At 37.0% G+C, this 27,664-nt stretch overlaps 1 protein-coding gene across 5 annotated transcripts in view; it reads right to left on the bottom strand.

Annotated features, from left to right (window-relative positions):
• ENOX2 (ecto-NOX disulfide-thiol exchanger 2) overlaps positions 1-27,664 on the bottom strand; it is a 350,049-nt gene that overhangs the window by 21,616 nt on the left and 300,769 nt on the right. For 3 of the 5 annotated variants that reach the window (XM_045852289.1, XM_045852292.1, XM_045852290.1), the window contains one exon: positions 12,740-12,860. In XM_045852289.1, the coding sequence (XP_045708245.1) occupies positions 12,740-12,860 (121 nt within the window). The remainder of the gene's footprint in view (positions 1-12,739; positions 12,861-27,664) is intronic. The other 2 variants (XM_045852291.1, XM_045852293.1) reach the window with 1 other exon arrangement.

The following is a 27,664-nucleotide window of genomic DNA, read 5'->3' as shown; positions in this document are numbered from 1 at the left end:
CTTCAGGTAGAAAAGTAAAAGAAAGTATGTAATAGAGATCAAATCTGCTATGAACATTGGGGTGAATAGGTTCTTTTCAACTGGTGTTCCAGGATCCTTAGGGTATAATCCCAGTAGTGGAATTACTCGGTCAAAAGCAAGTTCCATTGTTAGTTTTCTGAGGAAATTCCATACTGTTTTCCACAGTGGCTTCACCAGTCTGCATTCCCACCAACAGTGCACTAGGGTTCCCTTTTCTCCACAATCTCTCCAATACTTGTTATTTGTTGATTTGTTTATGATGGCCATTCTCACCAATGTGAAGTGGTATCTTATTGTGGAATCTCACCTATAATTAGAATGTAATCAACAAATTTTTCTGGTAGTGTTGAGACATGTTCTCAGTGTCCATATTTGTTTTCTGTGCATGGTCCTGCAATTATCCTAACATGGCTGTTTTAATCCTTACATTTTTGCTAAAAAAAATTACAAGAGACCTTTGGCATGACACATTTAATTTATGTTTGGTTTTAATTTTTGCTGTAATCACACAGATTTTGTGTCTTTGAAGGAAAAGATGTTACACAGAGACTTAGACTCAAGTTCTGAAAACAGCCCAAGTGCCCATTAGTAGATGAGTGAATAAAAAGCTGTGATACATTTACACAATGGAATACTACACAGCCATAAAAAGAAGAAACCCTTATCTCTTGCGACAGCATGGATAGACCAGTAGAACATTATACTAATCAAAATAAACCAGTCAGAGAAAGAGACAAGTGCCACATGAACTCACTTATATGTAGAATTTAATGAACAAAATAAACCAACAAACAAAATACAGCCAGAGGTATGGATACATGGAACACACTGACAGATCACAGAGGGGAGAGGGGATGCTGGAGTGAAAGAGATTAGCCAAAGAGTATACATATATACATGCATGGCTCATGGACATGGACAACAATGTGGTGAAGGCCAAGGTGGGCAAGGGCTGGGTAGAGGGGGAAAAAAGAGGGAGAAATTGGCAATATCTGTAATAGTATCAATAATAATTTAAAAAAATAAAAACCAAAAAATGCACTCCAAGTAATAGTAATCCTTTTCATCTCTTCCTGCAGCTGGGATACTTGTCATTGGACAGCATGTTCCTAACAATCAGAACACCAAAAGAAGATGCTAAAAGTAAAGATGACTGTACAGGGCCTGGCCCAAATGATGCCACTTTTTTTATTATAAAACATTTTATTACAAAATCATAAGCATATAATTCTATAACATAACCATATCACACTCAAGAATACTATATGACATTTTAGGTGAAATGTTCAAAACTATAAATTATTACACACATATTATTACCCTACCAACCACACTCAAGCAGGCGTCACTTTTGCTGGAGTCTGTATATAGAAGATTATATGGAAAAATGGACATTAACTATCTGACAAACAGGGAAAGAAATATTTGATATGCATGCTGGGCCAGAACTAAGGATAGCATCTTGAGCTGGAGTTTGGCTGAATAGCACAGAGGTCAGTTACTCTGTAAATCAAGTGACTGCTACAGATGGAGCTACTTATTCCTGCTGTGGTTTACATATTTGTCCTCTGGCAAGCCACACAACTCAATACAAAATAGTAATATTTAATCTTCCTTCTTTAGTTTCTTATACAGCAGACCAATAATTATGCTAAAGTCCTACAAGTCATGTGGAAAAAACATGGAAAGGAAAAGGGCAGAGATCTAGGAGAATGGTTAGAGGCATATTCTCCAGTTTAAATGTGAAAATATCTTCCCTCTGAGAAAGTGAGGAGGAGATGATGCTTCCCTTCCTGGGAAAAGGGCACGTTGATGAGCAGAGATGCATACCTGGAGACAGGAAGGAGCAGATAAGAATCTCAGTTTGGACCTGTCACTAAGCAAAATAAAATGTGATCTCCTATAATGCTAGTAGGGACCCAACCTACAAAATGTATGTCCCACTCTCTGAAATGAAGGTTTTTATCATTTTAATGAGGACACCAAGTCTTTACTTTTCCGGACTTAATATTAATTGGGTCCATTTCTGAAGTTGGAGTTCTTCGTACATTGTCAGAACATTGAAAAGTTCAATATTATCTTTTAGTAATATGTTTGAGTAGGTAAATCCATCAGTTCCCATACTACAGAGTCTAGTACAGTTAATTAATTCATTTCCCATCATAATTAGTTCTCAGCTTTTCCTTTTTGACTCTTTCCTATATGGGAAAACGTTCCTCTTTATGGGGATTGCTCCTTGCATCTTAAGGCTGCCAGTTCATCATGGAAATATGGAAGTTTTGAAAGAAGCTGTGAACTCCTTTTAGAGAAGCCACTCAGAGCAAAATCCCATACATGTTTTTCTGTAACAAAAGATCCAAAAGGATTTTGTGCTATTAGAAAATCAATGCTTAAGTTTCTTCAATGGTACAAATAAAACAAAAAAAAATTAGGGGAACTAAATTCAGTTGGCCCTTACAAAGCCACATTAGAGATGCTAAAAAAGTTACCAAATTTTAGAAAGAAGGTACTAAACAAAGTTACCATATTATAGAAGGATAAATGGCAACATTCCCATCACAGTCCATAAAAAATCTGAACTGGAGTGATGCACAAAGAGAAAATCGCAAAAAGAACAAAGAGTAGGAAAAAAGAGGGAGATAATACGAGCACAATCTATTTGGAGTAGTTGCAGGCCAGCTCCGGCAAAATCACAAGTGAATTCTCTCCTTCGAGATGATTTGCTTTTCTTGTCTCTGCAGGTTATTACTCCAGTAAGGCTTCTACCAGCATGGATCCAACTAGGAGCTCATTGTTTGTCTTCTGAGGTCTCTAAATTCTCCTTTCCAACATAGTACCTTTATCTATGAGTTATTTCACTGCCCCTCACCACTCTGAGACTCCACTCCCTTCCTTGTTGGAACCTTTAAATCTCTTGCAGTGGCCAACTTTACCCAGTCTGCTAATGGCTTTCTGTCCAAACAGATTCTACTGCAAACTCCTAAGTACATCATGTTTCTTTCCCCATCTGAAAACTTTTGGCAGGTCTTACCATGCCAATCTTAACTCATGGCCACTTGACTGAACTTTCTCTGCTCCTCATCCTCAGCTCAAGAAGACTCTTATAGGAAGTGGCATAGCTGGACATTCCTGGTCAATACAGACTTCAATGGACAATGAATCTCTTGCTATATGGAGAAGCATGCGCTGTGTGAGTTTCACCTTTCTTATCGCAGAGAAAGAGGGTTCTCTTATCTCTAAAGCAAACTTCACCTGAATTTGGATCACTTCCCATTCTTACTCTCCTGGATTCCACTTATATAGTTACTAATAAGTACTCTTTCATTGTCATGTATCTTCAACCTCACATTCTCCTTCTCATCTATTAAACACAAACAACTTAACTAACTTTGTTACCAATTCTAGTCACCGTTTATAATGCTTGTATTTGTTTTTGCTCAGTACCCAATTTAGTGACCTTTGATCTTTATCTCCTTTTTCTCCTTAAGGTGAAATTTTTGGTCCCTACCTCTATCACCCTACTAAAGTAGCTTGTGTACAACAATGTTATAAGTTCATTCTTTTTTTTATAATATCCGATAACTGACTATTCCCTACTACAAGAACTGGGTTCTATAATCCAATGCTTTTCTACTTTTCTTCCATTCTGCCAGACTGCTCTTTTTCTAACTCTTGGAGTGCAACCTGTTTCTTACCTGCAACTCTGTATATTGAAGTTGCTCTTAGCCACAGGGTCTGTGGACTCCCCACCCTGGGAGGGGAGGGAGCTGCTAGGCTGCTATCTCTGACTAGGCTCTCCTCGGATGCTGGCCCTGCTGCAGCCGTGGTTTCTGGTGCCATGCCCAGGGACTTTCCCCATCCTTCCTTACTGCCTGTTTTAAAGCATCCTCTGTACACTTTGGCTTCCAAACTTCATATCAGCTAAGATTCTGGTGACTGTTCACTTTGTTTTTCGGAAGATATGCTAAGTGTCTGAGTTGGGTGCATGGGCAAGTGGGCTAGGTTCCCACCTACTTTGCTACCATTTTCCTTTCTTTCTCTACCATTTCAAAAATAAGGTTCTATTGCCTTCACCCTTGCCCCAACCCTCCTCATTTCATATATCAATTCCTATAAAAGTCTCTGGCTAGTCTCCCTTAATTCAAAATTATCTCGTAAAATATATATAATTCATGTTGCTTTCTCATACTAGTGCCATGGTCAAGACATGCTTATAGTGCCATATTGCCTACTATGCTAATTATAAGCTTGACATTCATAGTCATCCATAATATGGACCCATCTTACCCACTTAACCTTTTATCCCCTTATAATCCTATTTTCCTTTTTGAGCCCTGCTCCTTCTCCTCTTTCCTCTCTGTATCAAGATTCTTTCTTACTTTCCCTCCTCTTATCCAAACCTATTCATCTTTCAAGGCTCTCATCAATTTTCACTGACTGTGACTACTCTGGCCCACACTAATAATCTGTTGTCTTTTGCTGCATTCTGGATCAGTAACTTCCAGGTTAGCACTAACTGGTATTTCTTATATTTTATAGGATTTACATATATCAAATCTCTATTTCCATCAGCATATAAGACATAGTGCTTGTTAACTAATTGATAAAACTCCTGAAATGGGAATAATGGGAGGTGGGAGGAGAGAAGGAAGAAGACTGGATACTAAGAGAAGAGAAAATTTGGCTAGAACAATGAAGGAGAATTAGTCTAAGTCAATGATTGTCAAATGTGCTCCCTGGACCAGCAGCATCTAAATCATTTAAGATGCCTGGTGAAATGAAGATTCCCAAACCCCATTACAGACCTACTGAATCAGACTCTGAAGCCCAGAACTCAGAATTTTAAAGGTAATCCAATAGTTCTTTTATACACCAAATCTGAGAACCACTAGTTTAAGTGGACAAGTCAGATGATAGGTGGTGAAAGGAAACAGCTGTTCTTATGTTTAACAATAGAATGAAATAGTTTCACAATAACATGATTTGCTTTGATTTTATTCTCCCTCTTCAACATATTGCTTTGAGCACAGAAGCCTTTTCTTTTATGGCAACAGTATTTCCAGTAGTGCATCACAAATATGGACTGGCTAGTATAGAGTATCTTGAATAGAAATTTTGTGACACTCCAAGGTAACATAACTGAGGCTGTTAGGCCAGCTTTGAGTCTTACTTTCTGTGGGAAGTAAAACTTAACCAAAAACATGCTATAGGTTCCTGGAATTCAAGTTTGGCAGTAAGGAGGAAAAAATCAACTTGGAGATCTAGTAGCTTAAGTTTTAATTGGAACCAAGTGATAACTAAAACATGTACCTGATTTAACTAAAAACTGGAAGATCTGCCTACTGTTTCATAGTGAACAGGATTTCTGCAGTTGAGTACTACAGAAGTGAGATAACAAAATTAGATATGATCTAGGAAAAGAAAAATGCACAAAAGTCCTTGAATTAAAATGAATCGAAACCTTCTGGGAGAAAAGCTATTTGGTAAGCCCCATTAAGTCTATTATAGATAGCTTTATTTGACAAAGCATCCTGGCATGTGGAACAGGAAAGAAAATAGCTATAAGATAATATGTCAGGGAGTTTCTAGTCTCTAAATGAATAAGATTCTGTGCAGTAACCAATATGGCTTTTAACTCAAAAGAGATACAGAAGCAAAATACAATTATATAATCCTAGTCAGTGCATTCAGTCTGAATCTCCCATACACCATGTTCCTCTCCCAATATCTCCTCAAACCCAGCAATTTATCAAGTAGATGCTCAAACTTATGGTTACATTCATTTCAAGTTAACACTGGATTAATACTGTATACAATACTGTAGTATTCTTAGGTGGAGACAACCCTACAAATCAAAGATTAATCATCTGTAAAACAATCCGATTAAGTATTTAAATAATTTTAAACTTTTTTTTTACTTTTGGTTATATGTTTATAGTATGTACTTGTAGTAATCAGTTAACTATTCTGAAAATGATAACCATTCTCTGATTACAAAGGGTTTATTCAATATATATGTAGGTTTATATGTTTAGGGATATAACATATGGCATTAATAGAGGAAATTCAGATGTAACAGCTAATGAATGCCTTAAAAAGTCATAGCCCTGGCTGGCGTAGCTCAGTGGATTGAGCGTGGGCTGTGAACCAAAGTGTCACAGGTTCGATTCCCAGTTAGGGTGCATGCCTGGGTTGCAGGCCATGACACCCAGCAACCACACATTGATGTTTCTCTCTCTCTCTCTATCTCCCTCCCTTCCCTCTCTATAAATAAAATAAATAAAAATTTAAAAAATATTTAAAAAATATATTTTTTTAAAAGTCTGACTCAGTGGTTTCTTTCCTTAAGATTTTCTGTTCATGGCCCTGGCTGGCATAGCTTCAGTGGATTGAGCGTGGGCTGCGAACCAAAGCATCGCAGGTTCAATTCCCAGTCAGGGCACATGCCTGGGCTGCAGGCCATGGCCCCCAGCAACTGCACATTGATGTTTCTCTCTCTCTCTCTTTCTCCCTCCCTTCCCTCTCTAAAAATAAATAAATAAAATCTTAAAAAAAGATTTTCTGTTCATGGAGTGAAGATTCTAACTCAAGTGGCTATAGAATTGCTGACTTCAACATGCAAGTACTGGAACCAAGAAATTCTGATTTTCATTAAAACCAATCTGGTCTCTCCCGCCCCGCCCCGATATGCATGCATGCAGGCACACACACATACACATGGTACAGACAGTATACTACCATATCTCTATGTCTAGCACAGAGCTCCTAAGATGGTCTGGAGTGGTTGAGTTGAAAACACTAGTCTTTCAGCTGATATTTTAATCTCCTTCATGATAATCTCCCTCCAAGATAGTTTGTTATGAAATTGAAGAGTGGTGTGTTATATTGTTTTTTATTAAATATTTTTTGTTGTTCTATTACAGTTGTCCCAATTCCCCCCCCTTTGCTCTCCTCTCCCCATCCCACTCCCTGCTCCCACAGTTGTTCCTACTCTGTGGTCCATGTCCATGGGTCATTCATACTAGTTCCTCGATTATTTCCCTCCCCTTCTTTCCACCCTCATTCCCCTTTCCTTCCCCTCTGGTCACCGCCTGGTATATTATATTGTAAAACAGGTTTGCCTTATGAGTTCAACTAAGGACCCACACCACAGTCTCTGTCTCACAGTGAAATACTGACTGTAACAGGTAAGAACAAAAGCCTTTACATAGACAAGTCTTTGTAGACTCCTCTTTGGTTCCCAGTAAACTTCCAAGTAACCTTCTAATGGAAGGCAGCAGATAGGTAAACTCATATATTGTAGATATTTCCTTTTAGTTTATAGATTCTGTTTTATTTTATTCTATTTTATTTTTACAGTTGGGATTTGTGGAGCCTGAGAAGAACAGCTTGGTAGAAGATACAAAGCTTGCATATCCAGTTAAAAGGCCATAATAGTATATTAGTTCAGGACAAAGGATGAAGATGATTAGAGAGAGGTTCAGAATCAGAATCCTTTAGAAGATTAAGTAAACAGAGCTTGGTGACTGATAACCCACCAAAGGGATGTTCCTGGTAGACCCAATTCAGGTGACAAAGGTGACTGTGCCACTGTGTTTCACAGGACTCCTACTGCATAAAGCCAAACTACCAAGACTGGGAATCATAGAAGATCTACCCTTTATACAGATATCAAGAGTATTGTATATATATATCAATCACACAGAGAGACAAACAAAAGGGGAAGACAAGAAAATGCCCCACATGAAAGAAGAGGAGAACTCTCCAAAAAGAGAGCTAAATGAAGTGGAGGCAGGTGAATTCTCAGATAGAGATACAGAGCTCAACAAAATGGCTATAAGGATGCTCAAGAAACTTAGTGAGAACTACAACAGCATGAAAAAGAACATAGAGGGATCCAAATGGCAGACGAGTGAGTGAATGCTACATTAACCTCCTCCCAGGACCAATTTGGAATTACAATTAAATTGTAGAGAAATCATCTTGAGTAACCAACTGAACACTAGCTGGAGAGAAGCCTTATAACCAAGGACAGACAGAAGAAACCACTTTACCACAACAACACTGGGAGGGAGTCTGGAGCAGACAGAAAAGGGCTGGCTGGGCTCCCTCGGGTTACAGCTGGAGTGCCAGAGGGATATTTCAGTAGCTGTAGGATTTGCTCTGAGAAGTGTGGGGTCTAAACCCCAGGCTGGGCTCCAAGGCTACAGCACCAGAGCTGGAAAGGAACGCAGATAACATCAATCTGTGAAAAGCAACAGGGTTTCCATCTGCCAAGGAGAGATGGCTGGAGACATAGAGAGCTGTTTAAAGAGACAACAGACAATATTTCCTTTGTAGACACCCACCCCAGGCTCTGGCAGAAGAAGGGCAGAGTGATGCATGAGGAGAATCTGGGCTGGTGGCTTTAGGGAGAGAACTGAAGAAACAGCCACCAGGATCACTGTACTGAGTCATTGTCCATACTTCAGAAGCCATCATCTCAGGCAGAGCACTGATCTTCAAGTGGCTTCAGACTAACAATAGTCCAACTGGCAGGAATTATTCTGCCTCACCCTGTGGTACTTAAACCAGGCTAATGGTTTGACATTAGTTTAGTTTAGTTTAACAACTGGTGGAAAATACAAAGGAGCAGCCAAAATGTGAAGACAAAGAAACGGATCTCAGACCTGGCTGGTGTAGCTCAGTGGATGAGCACGCGCCTGTGAACCAAAGCATTGCCAGTTTGATCCCCAGTCAGGGCACATGCCTTGTTTGTAGACCATGTCTCCAGTAGGGTGTGCGCTAGAGGCAACCACACATTGATGTTTCACTCTCTTTCTCTCTTCTTTCCCCTCTCTCTAAAAATAAATAACTAAAATCTTTTTAAAAAAGAAAAGAAACAAACCCCAAATGAAAGAACAAAAGAAATCTGTAGAAGAGGAACTAGATGAAATGGAGGCAAGCAATTTATCAGATAGAGAGTTTAAAATAATTATTATAAGGGTACTCAACACCATGAAAAAGACATGGAAACCATAAATAAGGACCAGTCAGAAATAAAGAATGCAATATCTGAAATAAATAATATACTAGAAAGAATCAGCAGTAGGTTAGATGAAGCAGAGAATAGAATCAGTGATTTGGAAGACAAGGTAGAAAAAAAACAACACACCCAGGCAGAGCACCAAAGAGAAAAAAGAATTTAAAAATGAGGAGAGCTTAAGAAACATTTTGGACAACATGAAATGTAATAACATTCACAGTATGGGAATACCAGAAGGAGAAGAGAGTGAGCAAGGGATCAAGAACTTATTTGAACAAATAATGACAGATAACTTCCCTAATCTGGTAGAGGAAAAAAATACACAAGTGCAGAAAGCTCAGAAAGTCTCAAACAAGTTGGACATGAAGAGGCCTACACAAAGGAACATCATAGTTAAAATGACAAGGCTTAAAGACAAGAAGATAATCCTAAAAGTGACAAGAGAAAGGTAGGTAGTTACCTACAAGGGAGCACCAGTTAGACTGGCATCTGATTACTCATCAGAAACATTTCAGGCAAGAAGGGAGTGGCGTGAAATATTCAAGGTGAGGAAAAGCAAAGACCTACAACTAAGGCTACTTTACCCAGCAAAGCTATCATTTAAAATCAGAGGAGAAATAAGGAGCTTCCCAGACAAGAAAAAGCTAAATGAGTTTGTTAACATCAAACCAGTACTGCAACAAATGTTAAAGGGAGAAGAAAGAAGAAGAAAGAAGGAGGAGGAAGAGGAGGAGAAGGAAAAGAAGAAAAGAAAAAGAGGAAGAAGTAGGAGGAGAACGAATTAGAGAGAGATAACATAGGTATAAAAAATAGAATGGCAATAAATAAATATCTATCCAACAATAACCTTAAATGTAAACTGATTACATGCTCCAATCAAAAGACATAAGGCAGCTGAATGAATAGGAACACAAGACCCACATATATGCTGTCTACAAGAGAACCACCTCAGAACAAAAGATACACACAGACTAAATATAAATGGATGGAAAAAGATATTTTATGTGAATAGAAAGAAAAAAATGCTGGGGTAGCAATACTCACATCTGACAAAATAAACTTTAAAACAAAGACTACAGTAAGAGACAAAGAAGTATACTATATAATGAAAGAGGGAAGAATCCAACAAGAGGATATAATCCTTGTAAACATTTATGGAGCCAATACAGGAACACCTACAAAGCAAATCTTGATGGCCATAAAGGCAGAGATCAACAGAAATAGTCATAGTAGGGGATTTTAACAGCCCACTGACATCAATGGATAGATCTTACAGACAGAAAACCAACAATGAAACAAGGAAAACCACACTAGATCAGATGAATTGAATTGATATCTTCAGAGCATTTTACCCCAAAGCAGCAAAATATACATTCTTTTCAAGTCCTCATAAAACATTTTCTAGGGTAGATCACATATTAGGACACAAAACAAGGTCAATAAATTTAAGAATATTGAAATAATTACAAACATCTTCTTGACCATAGTGGTATAAAATTAGATATCAAAAAATCAAGGAAAAAATCTGAAAAACAAGACATAGAGGCTAAATAACATGTTACTAAACAATGAGTGGGTTAACAATGAGATCAAGGAAGAAATCAAGAGTTACCTTGAAATGAATGAAAATGAGAACACAACAATCCAAATTCTATGGGACTCTAGGAAAGCTGTTGTTAGAGGGAAATTCACAGCATTACAGGCTCATCTCAGAAAAAGAACACAAGAAAAACCTCAAATAAATAATCTAACTTTGTACTTAAAGGGACTTGAAAAAGAACAACAAACAAAAGTGAGTAGAAGGAAAGAAATAATAAAGATTAGAACAGAAATAAATGAAATAGAGCCTAATAAAACAATACAAAGATCAATGAAACTGAGAGCTGTTTCTTTGAAAATATAAATGATATTGAGAAACCTTTAAATAGACTCATCAAGAAAAAAGAGAGAGAACCCAAATAAATAAAATAAGAAATAAAAAATAATGGTATATTTACACAATGGAATACTATGCAGCAGAAATTAAGAAGGAGCTCCTACCCTTTGTCACAGCATGGATGGAACTGGAGAACATTATGCTCAGTGAAATAAACCAGGTGGTGAAAGACAAATACCATATAATCTCACCTATAAGTGGAACCCAATCAACAAAACAAACAAATGAGCAAAATATAACTGAGACATTGAAATAAAGAGCAAACTGACAGTAACCAGAAGGGTGGTGGAAAGGGATAATGCGGGGGGGAAAGGGGCATATTTTTCAGGAACATGTATAAAGGACACATGGACAAAACCAAAGGGGGTAGGATCAAGGAGGGGAAGTGGGGATGGCTGAGGTGGGGGGCGAGTGGTGGGGGAAAATGGAGACAACTGTACTTGAACAACAATAAAAAAATGTGAAAAAAAAAAGAGAACAAACTGACAGTAACCAGAGGGGTTGGGGAGGGAGATAATGGGGAAAGAAGGGGAAGGGTCATTAAGGAACATGTATAAAGGGCCCATGGAGAAAGCCAGAGGGGGTTAGGATTGAGGGTGGGAGTGGGGTGGGTGAGTTGGGAGGGGAGTGGGTGGGGCAGGGGAGAGTGGTGAGGGGAAAATGGAGACAACTGTACGTGAAGAACAATACAATACAGTACAATACAATACAATACAATACAATATAATACAATTAAAAAAGGAAATAAAAGATGGGAAGTAACAACAGACACCAAAGAAATACAGAGGATTTTCAGAAAATATTACAAACAACTATATGCCAACAAATTGGACAATTTGGAAGAAATGGATAAATTCCTAGAAATATACAATCTTGTAAAACTGAATCAGGAGAAATTAAAGAACCTGAATAGACACATTACAACTAGTGAAATTGAAGCAGTAATTAACAAACTCTCAAGATAAGAAAGCCCTGGACCTGGTGGCTTCACAAGTGAATTTTACAAAACATTCAAATAAGAACTAACACCTATACTTCTCAAACTATTCCAAAATATTCAAGAGGAAGGAAGACTTCCAAGCTCATTTTAGGAGGCCAGCATTATCCTACTTCTAAAACTAGATAAAGACATGAGAAAGAAAGAAAATTATAGGTCAATATCCCTGATGAACACAGATTCCTAAAGAGAAATACTTATATTTTATGCATATAAATTAATAAAAATATTTTCATGATTTCTACCTTTGGAGACCTTCATTTTAAATTAAATAACCAGTTCCCATATTTTCCAAAATTTCTTTTGCTATATATGTATTACATTTGAATTTCAAATTCATCTGTTATTAATTTTGGTGTAGGGTATAAGTGATGTAGGGATATAACTATTTTTCCAAAAGTTTTGCTAGTTACCTATTTATGCATAAGCTCTGTTATGGTTTCTACTATAGAATGTACTATGAATAAATCCAAACCAAATATATAACAATACTTCCTAAGTGCCCAGTACTCCTAGGAAAAGAAAAGTCCAGTTTTAATTAGATACTATGATAGAAGATGAGCGCTAAATGGAGACAAACCTGTACAGAAAATCCTGTACAGGGTTGATATTCAGCCAGTTTGTACTTAAGTGGCCTCACCAATTGTTTTTCGGACATTCCAATCTGATGGGGTAGTGCCGATCACTTACTGGGTGTTAACAGTTTTTAAATATTATCCCTGCAAGTAGATGTTATTTAAATAAAACAAAGCAGAATGACCTTTACCAGATTCCTCAGTTTCTTTTGTTTCTGTTGTTTCTTCTATTTCATCATCAGACATCTCCATTTCTTCTTCTCTCCTGATTCCCATTAATTCATCATTATGTATGTTGCGAATTTCCTAAAGTTGAAAGGTATAATTTTTAGGTAGGACATCATTTAAAATGTTGAACAAATGAACAGAGTTAAGGATAAGATAAAGCAGGGTTTTTGACATAAAACAAAATTTCAGAATACTCTTAAGGCAAAGGGGCATGTTGTGGCTAAAATCATCTCAATAGAACAAAGCAGATTTTGTACACTCTGTCTTGCATAAGGCTTCCTTTCCATACCCAGAGCTCTGGTGTTTTTGATTCTTGTATCCTTCCCATATTAGAAAGTACTGTTGGCCACAAAAGACCTTTCACCTCTTACTCACATGAATTTCTGGACTTTCCCTTAAGCATTCTGCCATTTTCACCTTCCTATGTATAATCCCTTCATTTCACTGCTTTCCATCCTCTTCCCTCTCCCCTTATTGTTGTATTCAACAGAACTCTTAATTACACTTTTGCAGGTTTAGAAGTTACAGCAAAAATGAGCAGCCAGGAGTGAGCTTTTATCAGATCACACTTTCCATAGGTAATAATTCTATTTAAGAATGAAACAAGAAACCAAACCAAACCAAACCCTTAACTACTGAATGGCAGTGGAGAGTGAACAAAAGCAGGCATATTCTGAAGAGGAGCTGACATTTGGAATAAGGGTGTGGGTCTGCCAGTTTTTAAGGGCCTTTTAGTACTCTGAAGCAGACCACAGTTAGAACTTCACAGGTTGGCTAAATTTTTAATAGAAAAGCCACAGTCTTTATAACTTAAAGAAATCAAGAAGAGAGTTCAGGGTAATACCACAGCCACTAGAAAGTGAGGAGGGAGGGAAATCTCAGAAAGGAGATAGCCAAAGATAGAGAAATTCAAAATCTGTGTAAAAGATCTGTTCAAATTTTTGCATTGCCCATGAACCACAAAAGCACAATGCAAATTCCAAACAACACATCTAAGGCTGAAAGAACTAAACTGAGACTTGAACTGCTCCCTAAGACAGACAATTTTCACCGTAACTCTAATGAAGTAAATGTACTATTAAAAAAAAGGAAAACAAAGACAACATTATTTGGAAGAACATAAGAGAATGCAAAGTCTCAAAAGAAAAAATATTCACAATATTCAGGAAAAGCCCCAAATTACTTGACATACAAAGAACTAGGATGAGATTCACTTTCAAGAGAAAAGGACAATCAACAGAGACCAAACTTGAAATCAACCAGATACAGCATTTGGCGGACAAGGAGTTAAAGCAGCTATTATAATTATCTCAATGATATAAAAGAAATATGCTTATAATGAATGAAAAGACAAAAAATCTTAACTGAGAATTAGAAAATTTAAGAAGAACCCAATGACAATTCTAAACCTGAAAAATACAATATCTGAAGATATTTGAAATAAAAGTAATTGGATAAATCTAACAGAATAAAAAATGATGAAATAAAAAGAGAACAATACAAATTCATCCAATCTGAAGAACAGAGAGAAACTAACTGGAATCACAAAAATAGGAGAGATTAAATCATTCAAAATCTTTGAAGAAAAAATAGTTGAAGATCTCTCAAATATAATGAAAGGCATTAATCTATATATTCAAAGAACTCAGTGAATCCCAAGCAGGATATATGTGAAAAAAGTATGCTGAGGAACACCATAGTAAAACTGCTGAAAACTATAGAGAAACTCTTTAACCAAATTTATTGTGGTAATCATTTCACAATATATGTAAGCAAAGTCATTATGTTGTATATCTTAAACTTATACACTGCTGTGTATCATTTTTATCATACTAAAACTGAAAAAAGGGAGAAATTGTCAAAGCAGACAGAAAAAAAACAAAACATTATATGCTAGGGAACTATAATGTGAATACTTTGATTTTTTTCAGAAACAATAAAGGCCAGAAGTCAGGGGGAAAATTTCTTTTAAGTGCAAAAATATATATCTGTTTATTCAGAATCCTATATTCAGAAAAAAAATCTTTCAAGAATGAAGATAAGAGAAATATATTTTCAGAGAAATATAAATGCAAGAATTTGTCACCCAAAGATTTATATATACCATAAAAAATGCTAAAGAAAGTTTTTTAGGCTGAAGCAAAGTGCTGCCAAATGTAAATACTGGTCTTCAGGAAGGCATGAAAACACTAGAAATGATTAAGACCAAACTAGAAAAGTCATTTTTTTAAAAAAGAGTAAACATGAGAACTGTGTATTTTGGAGCAGCTTGCAATCATTTAGAGGCTACTTGATACCTGTTAGAGATTCTCCACACTGAGCTGTGAATTCCTTGCCAGGTTAGCTCCAGATGGGCCACAACACAGGAAATATCCAAAGCCGTCTGGTGAAAACCACTTTCATTTAGAGGGACTATAAATATTTCAAATGCATTTCTTAATAATTAATACCATAGTTAATCACTATCTAATGTTCTCCTTTGTTATTCCTTTTCTCAGGAAAAGTAATGATTTCTAAATTGTTAAGTTTTCACTGTAGAAAAATAAAAATACCTTTACAAAAAGTGAGCTATTCAATGTTATTACTGATTGTTAAGAAGTAATAAAAATAGAAGTAACAAAAAATAGAAATAGTAACATAGAATCCCTCATGTGCTGCAGGGGCATTACTTAAAACAAAAGAAAACAACAAGTTGCTTGAGAAAAATGAAACTTAAAGGGCTATGTCAAGAGAGGTTTGCTAAGATTTGAAACTCATTGTGCAGAGTAAAATAAAGAAATTGCTTATTTCTAAGAATTCATTCTATCTCATGAGTCTGGGTTTTAGCTATCATCAAAGAGCTGTTCCTGGAAAGTTGATTCTAATGAGGTGTGACACTAACAAATTCAAATATTGTACAACTGACCACATCAGGACAAGTCATGGTTCTCCTAGCTGCCTAACCAGGATATGGACTGTTAGAGGGTATAAGCAGAGACCAACCCTTAATTCACAACATGTTGTGTAATGCTAGGAAAGTTACTGTGTTTTTCAAGCGTAAATTATGTTCCTTACAAGGAAATATTCCAGGGCAAAAAGATCTTACTGATAGAGCTAAGATATGCCCTGTAGCTGCTCACCATCCACAAAGCATGCTTCTGTTTGTAGATGGGCAAGAAAGCATAATCTCTTCTTAGAAGTATAAAAAGTTTAATAACTGATACAGCTTATCTAGAGGTCTATCACACCTTTTACAAAAATCCCTAGAGATATAACATACCTACTGACAAATTTATCTCAATCCTCAAAACACTTTAGGAACAAGAGTTACTGGTTGTTTTAGTTGAGAATGAAATGAGGGTCAGAAAAACTAACAGGGAGCTAGCTCTAAGCTATTTAGTCTGGCAGGCAAACTGGTTAGAGCCCTCTTACCAGTAGACTATTTTTCTTAGCTAAAAGGAAACTAAGGAGTGTATCATTACTCTTCTAAACATATCTAACACTACATCACATGAATGAGATAGAAAGCAAAGAGAACAACAGAGGTTAAAGGGTACAATATTATGGTAAACTCATGGAGAGCATTTAGTAAATGACAGTACCTCTAAGTAAACCAAATGAGATTTTAATTCTTTGACAACCTTATCATAAGAACCCTTATCTAGAATCATTGTGTTCTATAATCTCCAGTGGGTCAAAAGAACTCTACCTTGGTAAGCAAACCCTAACAAATACATTCAGAGTAAAAGGCTGAAAGGTGGCAGTTACCTAACAAAGGTACTCTACCTAGCTTGGACAGAGGTATAGGTAGGAGGAGGACTCTGAGCGACTGAAGTTCAGGGAGCATGAGAAATAACTGCGCTTCCCAAATTTGCCTCCATTCCCATCCTGACATTTGGATCCAGTGCAAAAGCAAAACAGTGGCTACCTGGACAGTGTGGCTCAGTTGGTTGGAGCATCGTCCCATAGACTGAATGTTTGTGGGTTTGATTCCCTGTCAGAGCACATACCCAGGTTGCAGGTTTGATCCCGAGTCAACCAATCACTGTTTCTCTCTCTCTCTCAAAAAACAGGCCCTCAAGTAGGGATTAAAAAAATAAAACCACAACAGTGGCAATCACATGACAAACATTTTCAAGAAATTTTCATTTGTAAATATCTGAAATTGAGTGGGTCATGTCACAGATAGACTACATCAAAAAAAAGGTAACATAGCCACCCTAAATTTTCTATATCACTATCTTGCCCACAGTAGACCCATGATATTTTTCATGTAAACAGTAAACTGTTAGTGATTTCTGAAAATGCATTGTAATGGCTTTGAGTCTATTCTAATGTTAAATTTTCTGAAGCTCAGAAATTTTACACACTGCTCCACAATGGAGGAAAAAACACTTTCAACATAGAATAAAAATGAAACCCTAGACAGAAGAAAATGCATGAAAAGAATCATCTGTGTACCTGCTGATGTTTTTGATTTATCATAAAGTAAGCAGATCATAAATCAATCTTTTATGTAGTCATGTTTTTATAGAAACTTGATTATCACAAAAGCAAATTCCTTGTCAATTGTGTAACAGAATTTTACTTGCCCAGACTTTCAACATTATTAGGATACTTGGTAGGGAAAGGGTGAGATGCAGGAATGGAAAGGAGCAGAGTATAGGGAGGTAGCTTCTGCACTTATGTAGAAATTTGATTCTACAATATCACATAATGCAATAAAGTGAAGCACAAACACCAGTTCTTATCAATGTCTATTGTATGATACATACTGGAAATACAAACTATGTTGATCCAAATTGTGTTATATGTGTTTTGATGTCTGAAAACCAACAGCTAGTGTTAGTATAAATGGGTCCTAAACCAAGGGTATGCAAATGATCTGCAAACAGTCTTCAGAGTTTGGAATAGTAGGCCTGGAAATCAGGAAAGTTTTATTAGCAATCACAGTATTTCATTTTACGTAATCACTAAGAATGACATTAATCACTAAGACCCTTTTCTTCTGGATTAGTGGCATAAATCACACATTAGAGAGGATGCAAGGGGGTATCTTTTATTTTTTTCCTTTTTTCTATTTATTGTTGTTCAGTTACAGTTGTTCCACCTTTTTCTCCATTGCTCACTGCTATCCAGATACCTCACTCCCACAGTCAATCGGCTCCCCTGAGTCCTCTATTTATGTTCTTTTGCTTGCCTCTTCTCTTTTTCTCCCCTGTTATCCCATCCCCCACCCCTCTGGTCACTGTCAGTTTGTTCTTTATTTCCATGTATCTGATTATATTTTGCTTGCTTGTTTGTTTTGTTGATTATGTTCCACTTATAGGTGAGAACATATGGTATCTGTCTTTCACTGCCTGGCTTATTACACTTAGCACAATGCTCTCTAATTCTATCCATGCTGTCATGAAGGGTAGGAGTTACTTCTTTATTTCTGCTGCATAGTATTCCATTGTGTAAATGTACTAATCATTTGTTGATGGGTACTAAGGCTGTTTCCAGCTCTTGGCTATTATAAATAATGCCACTAAGAACATTGGGGTGCATAGGTTCTCTTGAATTGGTGATTCAGGATTCTTAGGGTATAATCCCAGCAGTGGGATCACTGGATCAAAAGGCAGTTCTGACTTCTGGCCAAGATGGAGGCATAGGTAGATAGATATGCTTTGCTCCCTTACACAACCTAAAGAAGGACAACCACCAATTTAAAAACAAAAAACAACGAGAACTGCCAGAAAATTGAACTGTATGGAAGTTCAACAACCAAGTAGTTAAAAGAAGAAACATTCTTCCAGACTGGTAGGAGGGGTGGAGATGTGTAGCTGAGATGGAGAGGACACACAGCAAGGTGGTGACTGGTGGACCAAGCTGTCCCAATTCACATGTGGATAAACCAGGAGGTTCCACTGGGGAGTGAGATAGACTGTGCAATCCAGGGTTTCAGCGTGTGAAAATAAAGCCTCAAAACCTCTGGTTGTAAAAATCTGTGGGAGTTGCATTGGTGGTAGAAACTGCCAATCTTACAGAAGAGTTCGTTGGAGGGACCCACAGGGCCCTAGAATGTACACAAACCAACCCAGGAGTAATGAGCACCAAAAGGGACCAATTTGCTTGTGGGTAGCAGGGGAAGTGACTGAAAGCAGGGCAAGGGCTGAGCAAGTGACATTGTTTCCTCTCTGACCCCTCCCCCACATACAGCACCACAATACAGCAAAATGGTTTGCATTTCACCCCCAACGATGCATAAGGTTCCACCCCTTAAAATGTAAGAGGTGTTCCAAGACAAAGAAATATGGCCCCAATGAAAGAACAGATCAAAACTCCAGAAAAAGAACTAAGCAACAAGGAGATACACAACCTATCAGATGCAGAGTTCAAAACACTGGTAATCAGTATGCTCACAGAAATGGTTGAGTATGGTCACAAAATAAAGGAAGAAGTGAAGGCTATGCAAAGTGAAATAAAGAAATATATTCAGGGAACCAACAGTGAAGGGAAGGAAATTGGGACTCAAATCAATGATTTGGAACGAAACGGAGAAATAAACATTCAACTGGAACAGAATGAAGAAATAAGAATTAAAAAAAAGTTGGGAGAGACTCAGGAACCTCTGGGACAACTTTAAATGTTCCAATATCTGAATCATAGGGGTGTCTGAAGGAGAAGAGGAAGAGCAAGAAATTGAAAACTTATTTGAAAAAATAATAAAGGAAAACTCCCCCAATCTGGTGAAGGAAATAGACATGCAAGCCCAGAAAACTCAGAGAGTTTCAAAGAAGTTGGACACAAGGAGGACCACACCAAGATACATTATAATTAAATTATCCAAGATTAAAGATAAGGAGAGAATCTCAAAAGCACATAATACAATAAAGTGAATACAAAAGAAAAGGAGAGAGTTACCTACAAAAGAGTTCCGATGAAACTATCAGCTGATTCCACAAAACAAAACAAAACAAAACACCCCAAAACTTACAGGTAAGAAGGGGCTGGAAAGAAGTATGGAAATCATGAAAGGCAAGGACTTGCATCCAAGATTACTCTATCTAAAAGTTATCATTTAGAATGGAAAGGCAGATAAAGTGCTTCCCAGGTAAGATAAAGCTAAAGGAGTTCATCATCACCAAGACCTTATTATATGAAATGTTAAAGGGTTTTATATAAGAAAAAGAAGATAAAATATGAATAGTAAAGTGACAACAAACTCACAACTATCAACAACTGAACCTAAAAAAAAACAAACAAAAACAAAAAGCAAACAACTAGAATAGGGACAGAATCACAGAAATGGAAATCAGATGGAGGGTTATTAGTGAGGGGGAGGGGGAGAATGGGGGAAAAGGTACAGGGAGTAAGAAGCATAATTGGTAGGTAAAATATAGACAGGGGGAGGTAAAGAATAGTATAGGAAAGGGAGAAGCCAAATAACTTGTTTGTATAACCCATGGACATAAACTAAGGGAGGGGAATCCTGAAGGGAGGTGGTACAGGGGGGAGGGGGAAAAGGGGAGAAAAAATGGGACAATAGCAAAGTCAATAAAATACACTTAAAAAATAAAAGAAAGGCAGTTCCATCTTTAGTTGTTTGAGGAAATCCCATACTGTTTCCCACAGTGGCTGTACCTGTCTGTATTCCCACCAACAGTGTACTAGGGTTGTATTTGCTCCACAACCTCAACAGCTCTTGTTTGTTGATTTATGATGGCTGTTCTGACTGGTATGAAGTGGCATTTCATTGTGGTTTCACTTTGCATCTCTCTGATGGCTAGTAACGCTCAGCATCCTTTCATATGTCTCTGGGGCCTCTGTGTATCCTCCTTGAAGAAGTGTCTATTCAGGTCCTTTGCCCATTTTTAAAAATTGGATTTCTTGTCTTCTTGGTGTGGAGTCATGTGAGTTCTTTATATATTTTGGAGATCAAACCCTTCTCCGAGGAATCTTTGGTTAATATGTTTTCCCATAAGGTTGGTTCCCTTTGATTTCGTTGATGCTTTTTTTAACCGTGCAGAAGCTTTTTAGATGGATGTAATCCCATTTGTTTATTCTTTTACTTATATCCCTTACTGTAGGGGATGTATGGGTGAAAATATTGCTATGTGGGATATCTGCAATTTTCCTGCCTATGTTTTCCTCTAGGACTTTTATGGTGTCGTGACTTATATTTAAGTCTTTTATCCATCTTGAGTTTATTTTTTGTATATGGTGTAAGCTGATGGTATAGTTTCATTTTTTTTGCATGTACTTGTCCAGATCTCCCAATGTCATTTACTGAAGAGGCTATTTTTACTCCATTTTATGTTCCTGCCCCCTTTGTCAAATATTAATGGACTGTATTGACATGGGTTTATTTCTAGGCTCTCTATTCTGTTCCATTGACCTATGTGTCTGTTCTTATGCCAGCACCAGAGTGTTTTGATTAGAGTGGCCTTGTAGTACAGTTTGATATCACGCATTGTGATCCCTCCTATTTTGTTCTTCTTTCTCAAAATTGCTGAGGCCATTTGGAGTTCTTTATGGTTCCATATAAATTTTGGAAATATTGTTCTATATCTGTGAAATATGTCATTGGTATTTGGATAGGGATTGCATTGAATCTATTCTATAGATTCAAATGATTCTATAGATTGCATTGAGTGGTATGGAAATTTTGATGATGTTAATTCTTCTAATTGATGAACATGGTATATGCTTCCATTTACTTGTATTCTCCTTAATTTATTTCGGTAGAGTTCTGTAGTTTTCTGAGTACAAGTCTTTTACTTCTTTGGTTAAGTTTATTCTTAAGAATTTTATTTTTCTTGTTGCTCTAGTAAATAGGATCCCCCCTACTTTTTAAAAATGATTTTATTTATTTATTTTTAGAGAGAGAGGATGGGACAGAGAAAAGGAGGGAGACAAACATCAATGTGTGGTTGCCTTTCACATGGCCCCCAACTGGGGATCTAGACTGAAAACCAGGCATGTGTCCTGACTGGGAATTTAATTGGCAACCTCTTGGTTTGCAGGCCAGCACTCAATCCACTGAGCTACACTAGCAGGGCTTTTCTCTAATTTCTGTTTCTGATATTCCATTGTTGGTGTACAAAAACGCCTTTGATTTCGGAATATCAACTATGTATCCTACCATTTTGCCAAATTCATTTATTTGGTTGAGTAGTTGTGTGTGTGTGTGTGTGTGTGTGTGTGTGTGTAGTCTATAGGGTTTTCTATTTACACCATCATGTCATCTAGAGTACAGCTTTTCTTCCTTCTTTCCAATTTGAATACTTTTTAATTATTTTTCTTGTCTGATCACTCTGGCTAGGACTTCCAATTATATGTTGAACAGAAGTGGTGAAAGTGGACATCCTTGTCTTGTTCCTGATCTTAGGAGGAAAGCTTTTAGTTTTTGCCCATTGAGTAGGATGTTTGCTGTAGGTTTCTCGTATAAGGCATTTGCTATGTTGAGGAATGCTCCCTCTACTTCCACTTTGCTGAGTGTTTTTATTATAAATTATTATAAATGGGTGCTGTACTTTATTAAATGCTTTACCTGCATCTATTGATATGATCTTGTGATTTTTTTCTTTCTTTTTGTTTATGTGGTGTCTTACAGTTATTGATTTGTCAATATTGTACCATCCTTGTATCCCTGGGATGAATCCCACTTGGTCATGTTGTATGATCTTTTTAATGTATTGTTGAATTTGGGTTGCCAGTTTTTTGTTGAGGATTTTAGCATCTATGTTCATCCGTGATATTAGCCTCTAGTTTTCTTTCTTTATTGTGTCTCCACCTGGTTTTGGAATTAGGATGATACTGGCCCATAAAAAGAGTGTGGGAGTCTTCCTTCTTCTTGATTTTTTTTGGAATAGATTGAGAAGGATAGGAGTTAGTTCTTTAAGTGTTTGATAAAATTCACCTGTGAATCCATTCAGTCCAGGGCTTTTGTTGGGAGTTTTTTTTTTTTTTAATTACTCCTTCAATTTCACTATTTGTTATTGGCCTTTTCAGACTTTCTCCTTCATCTTGATTTGGTTTTAGAAGATTGCATGTTTCTAGAAATTTGTCAATTTTCCCCAGCTTGTCCAACTTATTGACATAGAGTCATTTGTAGTAATTTCTTACAATCCTTTGTATTTCTGTGGTATCAGTTGTAATCTCTCCTCTTTCATTTCTGATTTTGTTTATTTGGGTCCTCTCTCTTTTTTTTTGTGATGAGTCTGCCTAAAGGTTTGTCAATTTTGTTTACCTTTTCAAAGGACCAGTTTTTAAATTTATTGATTCTTTAAGTATTTTTTTGAATATCTATACATTTAATTCTGCTGTGATCTTGATTATTTCCTTCCTTCTACTTGCTCTGGGCTTTGTTTATTGTTGTTCTTCTAGTTCTTGTAGATGTAGAGTTAGGTAGTATATTTAGGTAGGCCTGTATGGCTATGAACTTCCCTCTCAGTACTGCCTTCACTGTGTCCCATAGGTTTTGGGTTGTTTTGTGTTCATTTTCATTTGTTTCCAGAAACCTTTTGATTTCTTACTTGTTCTCGTTGTTGACCCTTTCATTATTTAATAACATGTTATTCAGTCTCTATGTATTTGAAGTTTCAATCCAGTGTGATCTGAGCAGATGCTTGATATGATTTAAATTTTATTGAATTTGTTGAGGCTTATTTTGAGTCCTACCATGTGTTTTATTTGAAAATGTAATGTGCATTTGAAAAAAAATGTTTATTTTCCTTTTTGGGGGGTGAAAGATTCTGCATATATCAATTAAGTCCATTTGATCTAGAGTGTTGTTCAATGCCACAATGACCTTGTTGATTCTTTGTTTGGAAGGTCTGTCCATTGTTGACAATGAGGTGTTAAAATTCCCTACATTAACTGTGTTGCTGTTGATATCTTGCTTGATATCCCCAATATTTTCCTTGGATGTTTAGGTGCCTGTTTATTGGGTGCATACAAGTTTACAAGATTTATATCCTCTTGTTGGACTATTCCCTTAAGTATTATGTAGGGACCTTATTTGTCTCTTTTCATGGCCATTGTTTTAAAAAATATTTTATTTATTTATTTATTTTTAGAGAGAGGGGAAAGGAGGGACAAAGAGGAGAGAAAAATCAATGTGTGGCTACTTCTTGAACACCTTCTATTTGGGACCTGGACGATAAGCCAGGCATGTGCCCTGACTGGGAATCAAACTGATGATCCTTAGGTACACAGGCCCACACTCAATCCACTGAGCCACAGCAGCCAGGGGTATGGCCTTTGGTTTGATATCTATTCTGTCTGACTCAAGTATTGCTACCCAAGCTTTCTTTTTATGTCAGCTTGCTTATAATATTTTTTTTTATATCTTCACTTTCAGCCTGTATAGCTCTTTTCTTTTCAGGTGGGTCTCTTGTAGACAGCATATATGTGGGTCATGTTTTCTTATCCATTCAGCTATCCTATATCTTTTGATTGGAGCATTTCATACATTTACATTTAAGGTTATTATTGATAGGTATTTATTCATTGCCATTTATTCCATATCTGTGTTTCTCCCTCCCCCTTTCTCTCTTCATCTTATTATAGCAGTCCCTTTAGCATCTCTTGCAGTGCTGGCTTAGTGGAGATGTACACTTTTAACCTTCTTTTTCTGGGAAGCTCTTTATTTCACCTTCCTTTTTAACTAAGAAAGTCACTGGATAGAGTAGTCTTGGTTGTAGGTCCTTGCTTTTCATTACTTGGATTATTTTGTGCCAGTCCCTTCTGGCTTATAGTGTTTCTGTTGAGAAATCAGCTGCAAACCTTATCAGATCTTCCTTGTATGTTACCAGGCATTTCTCTCTGTTTTTATACGTTGCCATTTTAATTATGATGTGTCTTGGAGTAAGCTTCTTTGGGTTCATCTTTATTGGGACCTTCTGTGCTTCCCAAACTTGTGTGGCTTTTCCCCTCACCAAGTTAGGGAAGTTTTCTGTCATTAGTTTTTCAAACAGGTTTTCTATCCCTTGCTCCTTTTCTTCTCCTTCTGATATGAATGTTGTTATGTTTCACGTTGTCCTAAAACTCCCTTAAATGATCCTCATTCTTTTTTAGTCTTTGTTTTTGTTTTGTTGTTCTATTTTTTCTACCTTGTCTTCCAGCTCCCTGATTCAGTCCTCTGTTTCATCTAGCCTGCTTTTGGTTCCTTATATTCTTCATTTCAGATATTGTATTCTTCATTTCCTCCTGGTTTTTATTCATAGTTTCTATGTCCCTTTTCATGCTGCTATAGTTCCCACTAAGTTCCTTGTAGCTCCCATAAAGTTTCTTTAAGTTCTCACTGATTTCTTCAAGCATCCTTATAATCATTATATTGAATTCTATGTTTGATAGATTGCTTGCCTCAATTTCACTTAGCTGTTTTTCTGGGGATTCCTCCTTTCCTTTGATTGGGGTTTTTTTCTTTGTCTCTCCATTTTAGGTGACTCTTTTTCTTTGTTTCTGCATCTCAGATTGCTCTTCTTTGACTGCCTGTCTTTGTGGGGTGGCCTCTATGGTAGGTGTTCTGTGGGACTCAGTGGTGGAGGCTCTTTAATCTCCTGATTTGGATGCTCTAGGGATGTCATTTATTCAGTTTGTATGGGCTCTCTTGTTGTACTTGGACTTTGATTTCTGATGGCTCATTCATTGGTGGGTTCTCCCTCCAGCTGGCTGATGGGGAGCCACAATCCCTGCTATGTCTTGTATGCGCCCATTGTGAAGTGTCTTCTGTACTCCTTGGTTCAAAACTTATTAGCCAAGCTTTTATTGATTGTTCAGATTATTTATCAGAAGTTCAGCCAAGAGTCTTAATTTATATTTTTGACAAACAATACAAATTAGCTTTCCACAGTTTTATGGAAGCTGGCAGAAGACACAAGACCCCTGTCATGCAAGGACCCAGCAGTGCTGACTTGAAAATTTTCTGAATCTGGCTTACTCCTGCTCTGATAATGTAGTGGGTATCTTTTAGTACCTACTTCCATGGCTCTAGTTTCTAATCTAAGGTTTAACTTCTAATCTAGGTCAGCTTCTCAGTGAGAGACATATGTGGGTTTTAAATGATTTTGTAGAAAAAGAGTTCCCACAATACACAGAACTATCAGTAAAGTCACTATAGATACTAACTTTTAGTAAGGGGAGAGACTTTACCTTACTTTTATTAGCCTTTCCAACTGTACCAGCAGGAGCCTCACACACATATAAATCAGGAGAGTAAACCAATGAAAAAGACTTATTAGCAAACTAGTCTGCCTGGTATATGCTACCAAAGTGAGTGCTCCCTGTCTTCAGGGACTTTTTATTCTTACTCCATAACCTCTCTCACCATAGTAAGGCAGTGTTGGCTGCTGGTGGGAGGATGACAATGAAACAGAGAATAGGTACTTTGTGACATGAGGATATTACCAGCTGACTTATTCCCAGAGGCAAGTGCTAAAAAATGGTCAATGTCAGAAACTTGTAACTCGATGAAATCCCCTATTTAGGAGTTTTAGCCTCAATTCCTAGGTCTAAGAAATACAATTTAGTTAATTAGGTCACTGAGATGCTCGGGGTGCTATACAGCAGCCCCAACTTAAGAGGACAGTTTTGCCACTTTCTATAGGATACCTCCTTTTAATCCTTGGAGTTGCCCATTATCAAATGAAAGTATACAGAGGTTTAAAAACATGGTTTAAAGAGGCACTGATATAATACAGAAGAGGCCTTTTAGGTTTAGGGGATGCAATGCCACAGGAAGGAGAGTGGAGCTATGTTCCACTCTCAGCTGTTTTACTTATCAAGATTGAAGTATCCTAGGTAGACCTTAATTTAGTCCAATCCAATGGGCAGGAAGAATTTTTCTGGGTTTCTATAAATTCTACAAATAATATCAAAAAACATGTAGCTGTTGGTAAGTCATGCTACCACATACTTGACCCTCATCACTCTGCCAAGAAAGCTTTGTTTCAATTTTAAGTGATAGGGTGTATAGCTCTCAGTTGTCTACAGATGTAGAGAAATGTCCAGCTCACTGGCATAGCTGTCTTTACTGAGAAGATAATTAAAATCCAATATATATCCACCAGATAGGCAAGTTATAACTTGCCTTATTTTGATATAACTGCTAAGAGCCTTGATGAATAATATTCATGGAGAATATTTTATTGCAAAGTCATTTATGAAAAAGTTGTGGCCTAGGCAAGTTAGTGCTCCAACCAGAGGCTGCTTTCCTCCCACAAGAAGGCAATTTAGATGCTCTTACGCTTACAATGTGGTTACAACCTGATAAGCCATTGTAAGTTGAAAATATCATATGTCAAAATGAATTTAATATACCTAAGCTACCAAACACCATAGCTTAACCTAGACTATCTTAAATGTTCTTAGAACACCATATCCAAAAAACCTCTGGCAACAAATTACACTGAAGAGTATAGGTTTTTATGCTTGTGATCCTGTGGTTGACTGGGTGCTGTGGCTGCCTGCTGCTGCTCAGCATCATGAGAGAATATTGTACTGCATATCACTAGCCTGAGAAAAGATAAACATTAAAAATTTGAAGTACAGTTTCTACTAACTGTGTATTGCTTTCTCAGCATCATGAAGTGAAAAAATCTTAAGTTGAACTATTGTAAGCTGGGACCATCTGTATTGTAAAGGCAGGGCTTTTGGTAATGGGTAAGGTAGTCAGGCAGGTTCTTCCACCCCCTAGAAGGGATAAACATGTATGTGTATTGAAGGAAGGGTAGAGACTTATTACTGATTTTCTATAATTGTAAGACACTGAACATTTTTCTTTCAATATTTATTCTTCTAAACAATTCAAACTGCACTACAGAGTTTGGATATTTTTAATTAAGGGTACTAAATTCTACTCCTACACTTGATCGCTTTTGTTATCCTTCCTGCTCCCTGGAAGTGAATACTATCTC

The sequence above is a fragment of the Phyllostomus hastatus genome, unplaced genomic scaffold (genome assembly GCF_019186645.2).
Source record: "Phyllostomus hastatus isolate PE091 unplaced genomic scaffold, TTU_PhHast_1.1 phas_contig_90, whole genome shotgun sequence".
NCBI classification, from domain to species: Eukaryota; Metazoa; Chordata; class Mammalia; order Chiroptera; family Phyllostomidae; genus Phyllostomus; species Phyllostomus hastatus.
The sequence above is the reverse complement of the archived record's forward strand: the minus strand, read 5'-3'. Positions and strand labels throughout refer to the sequence as shown.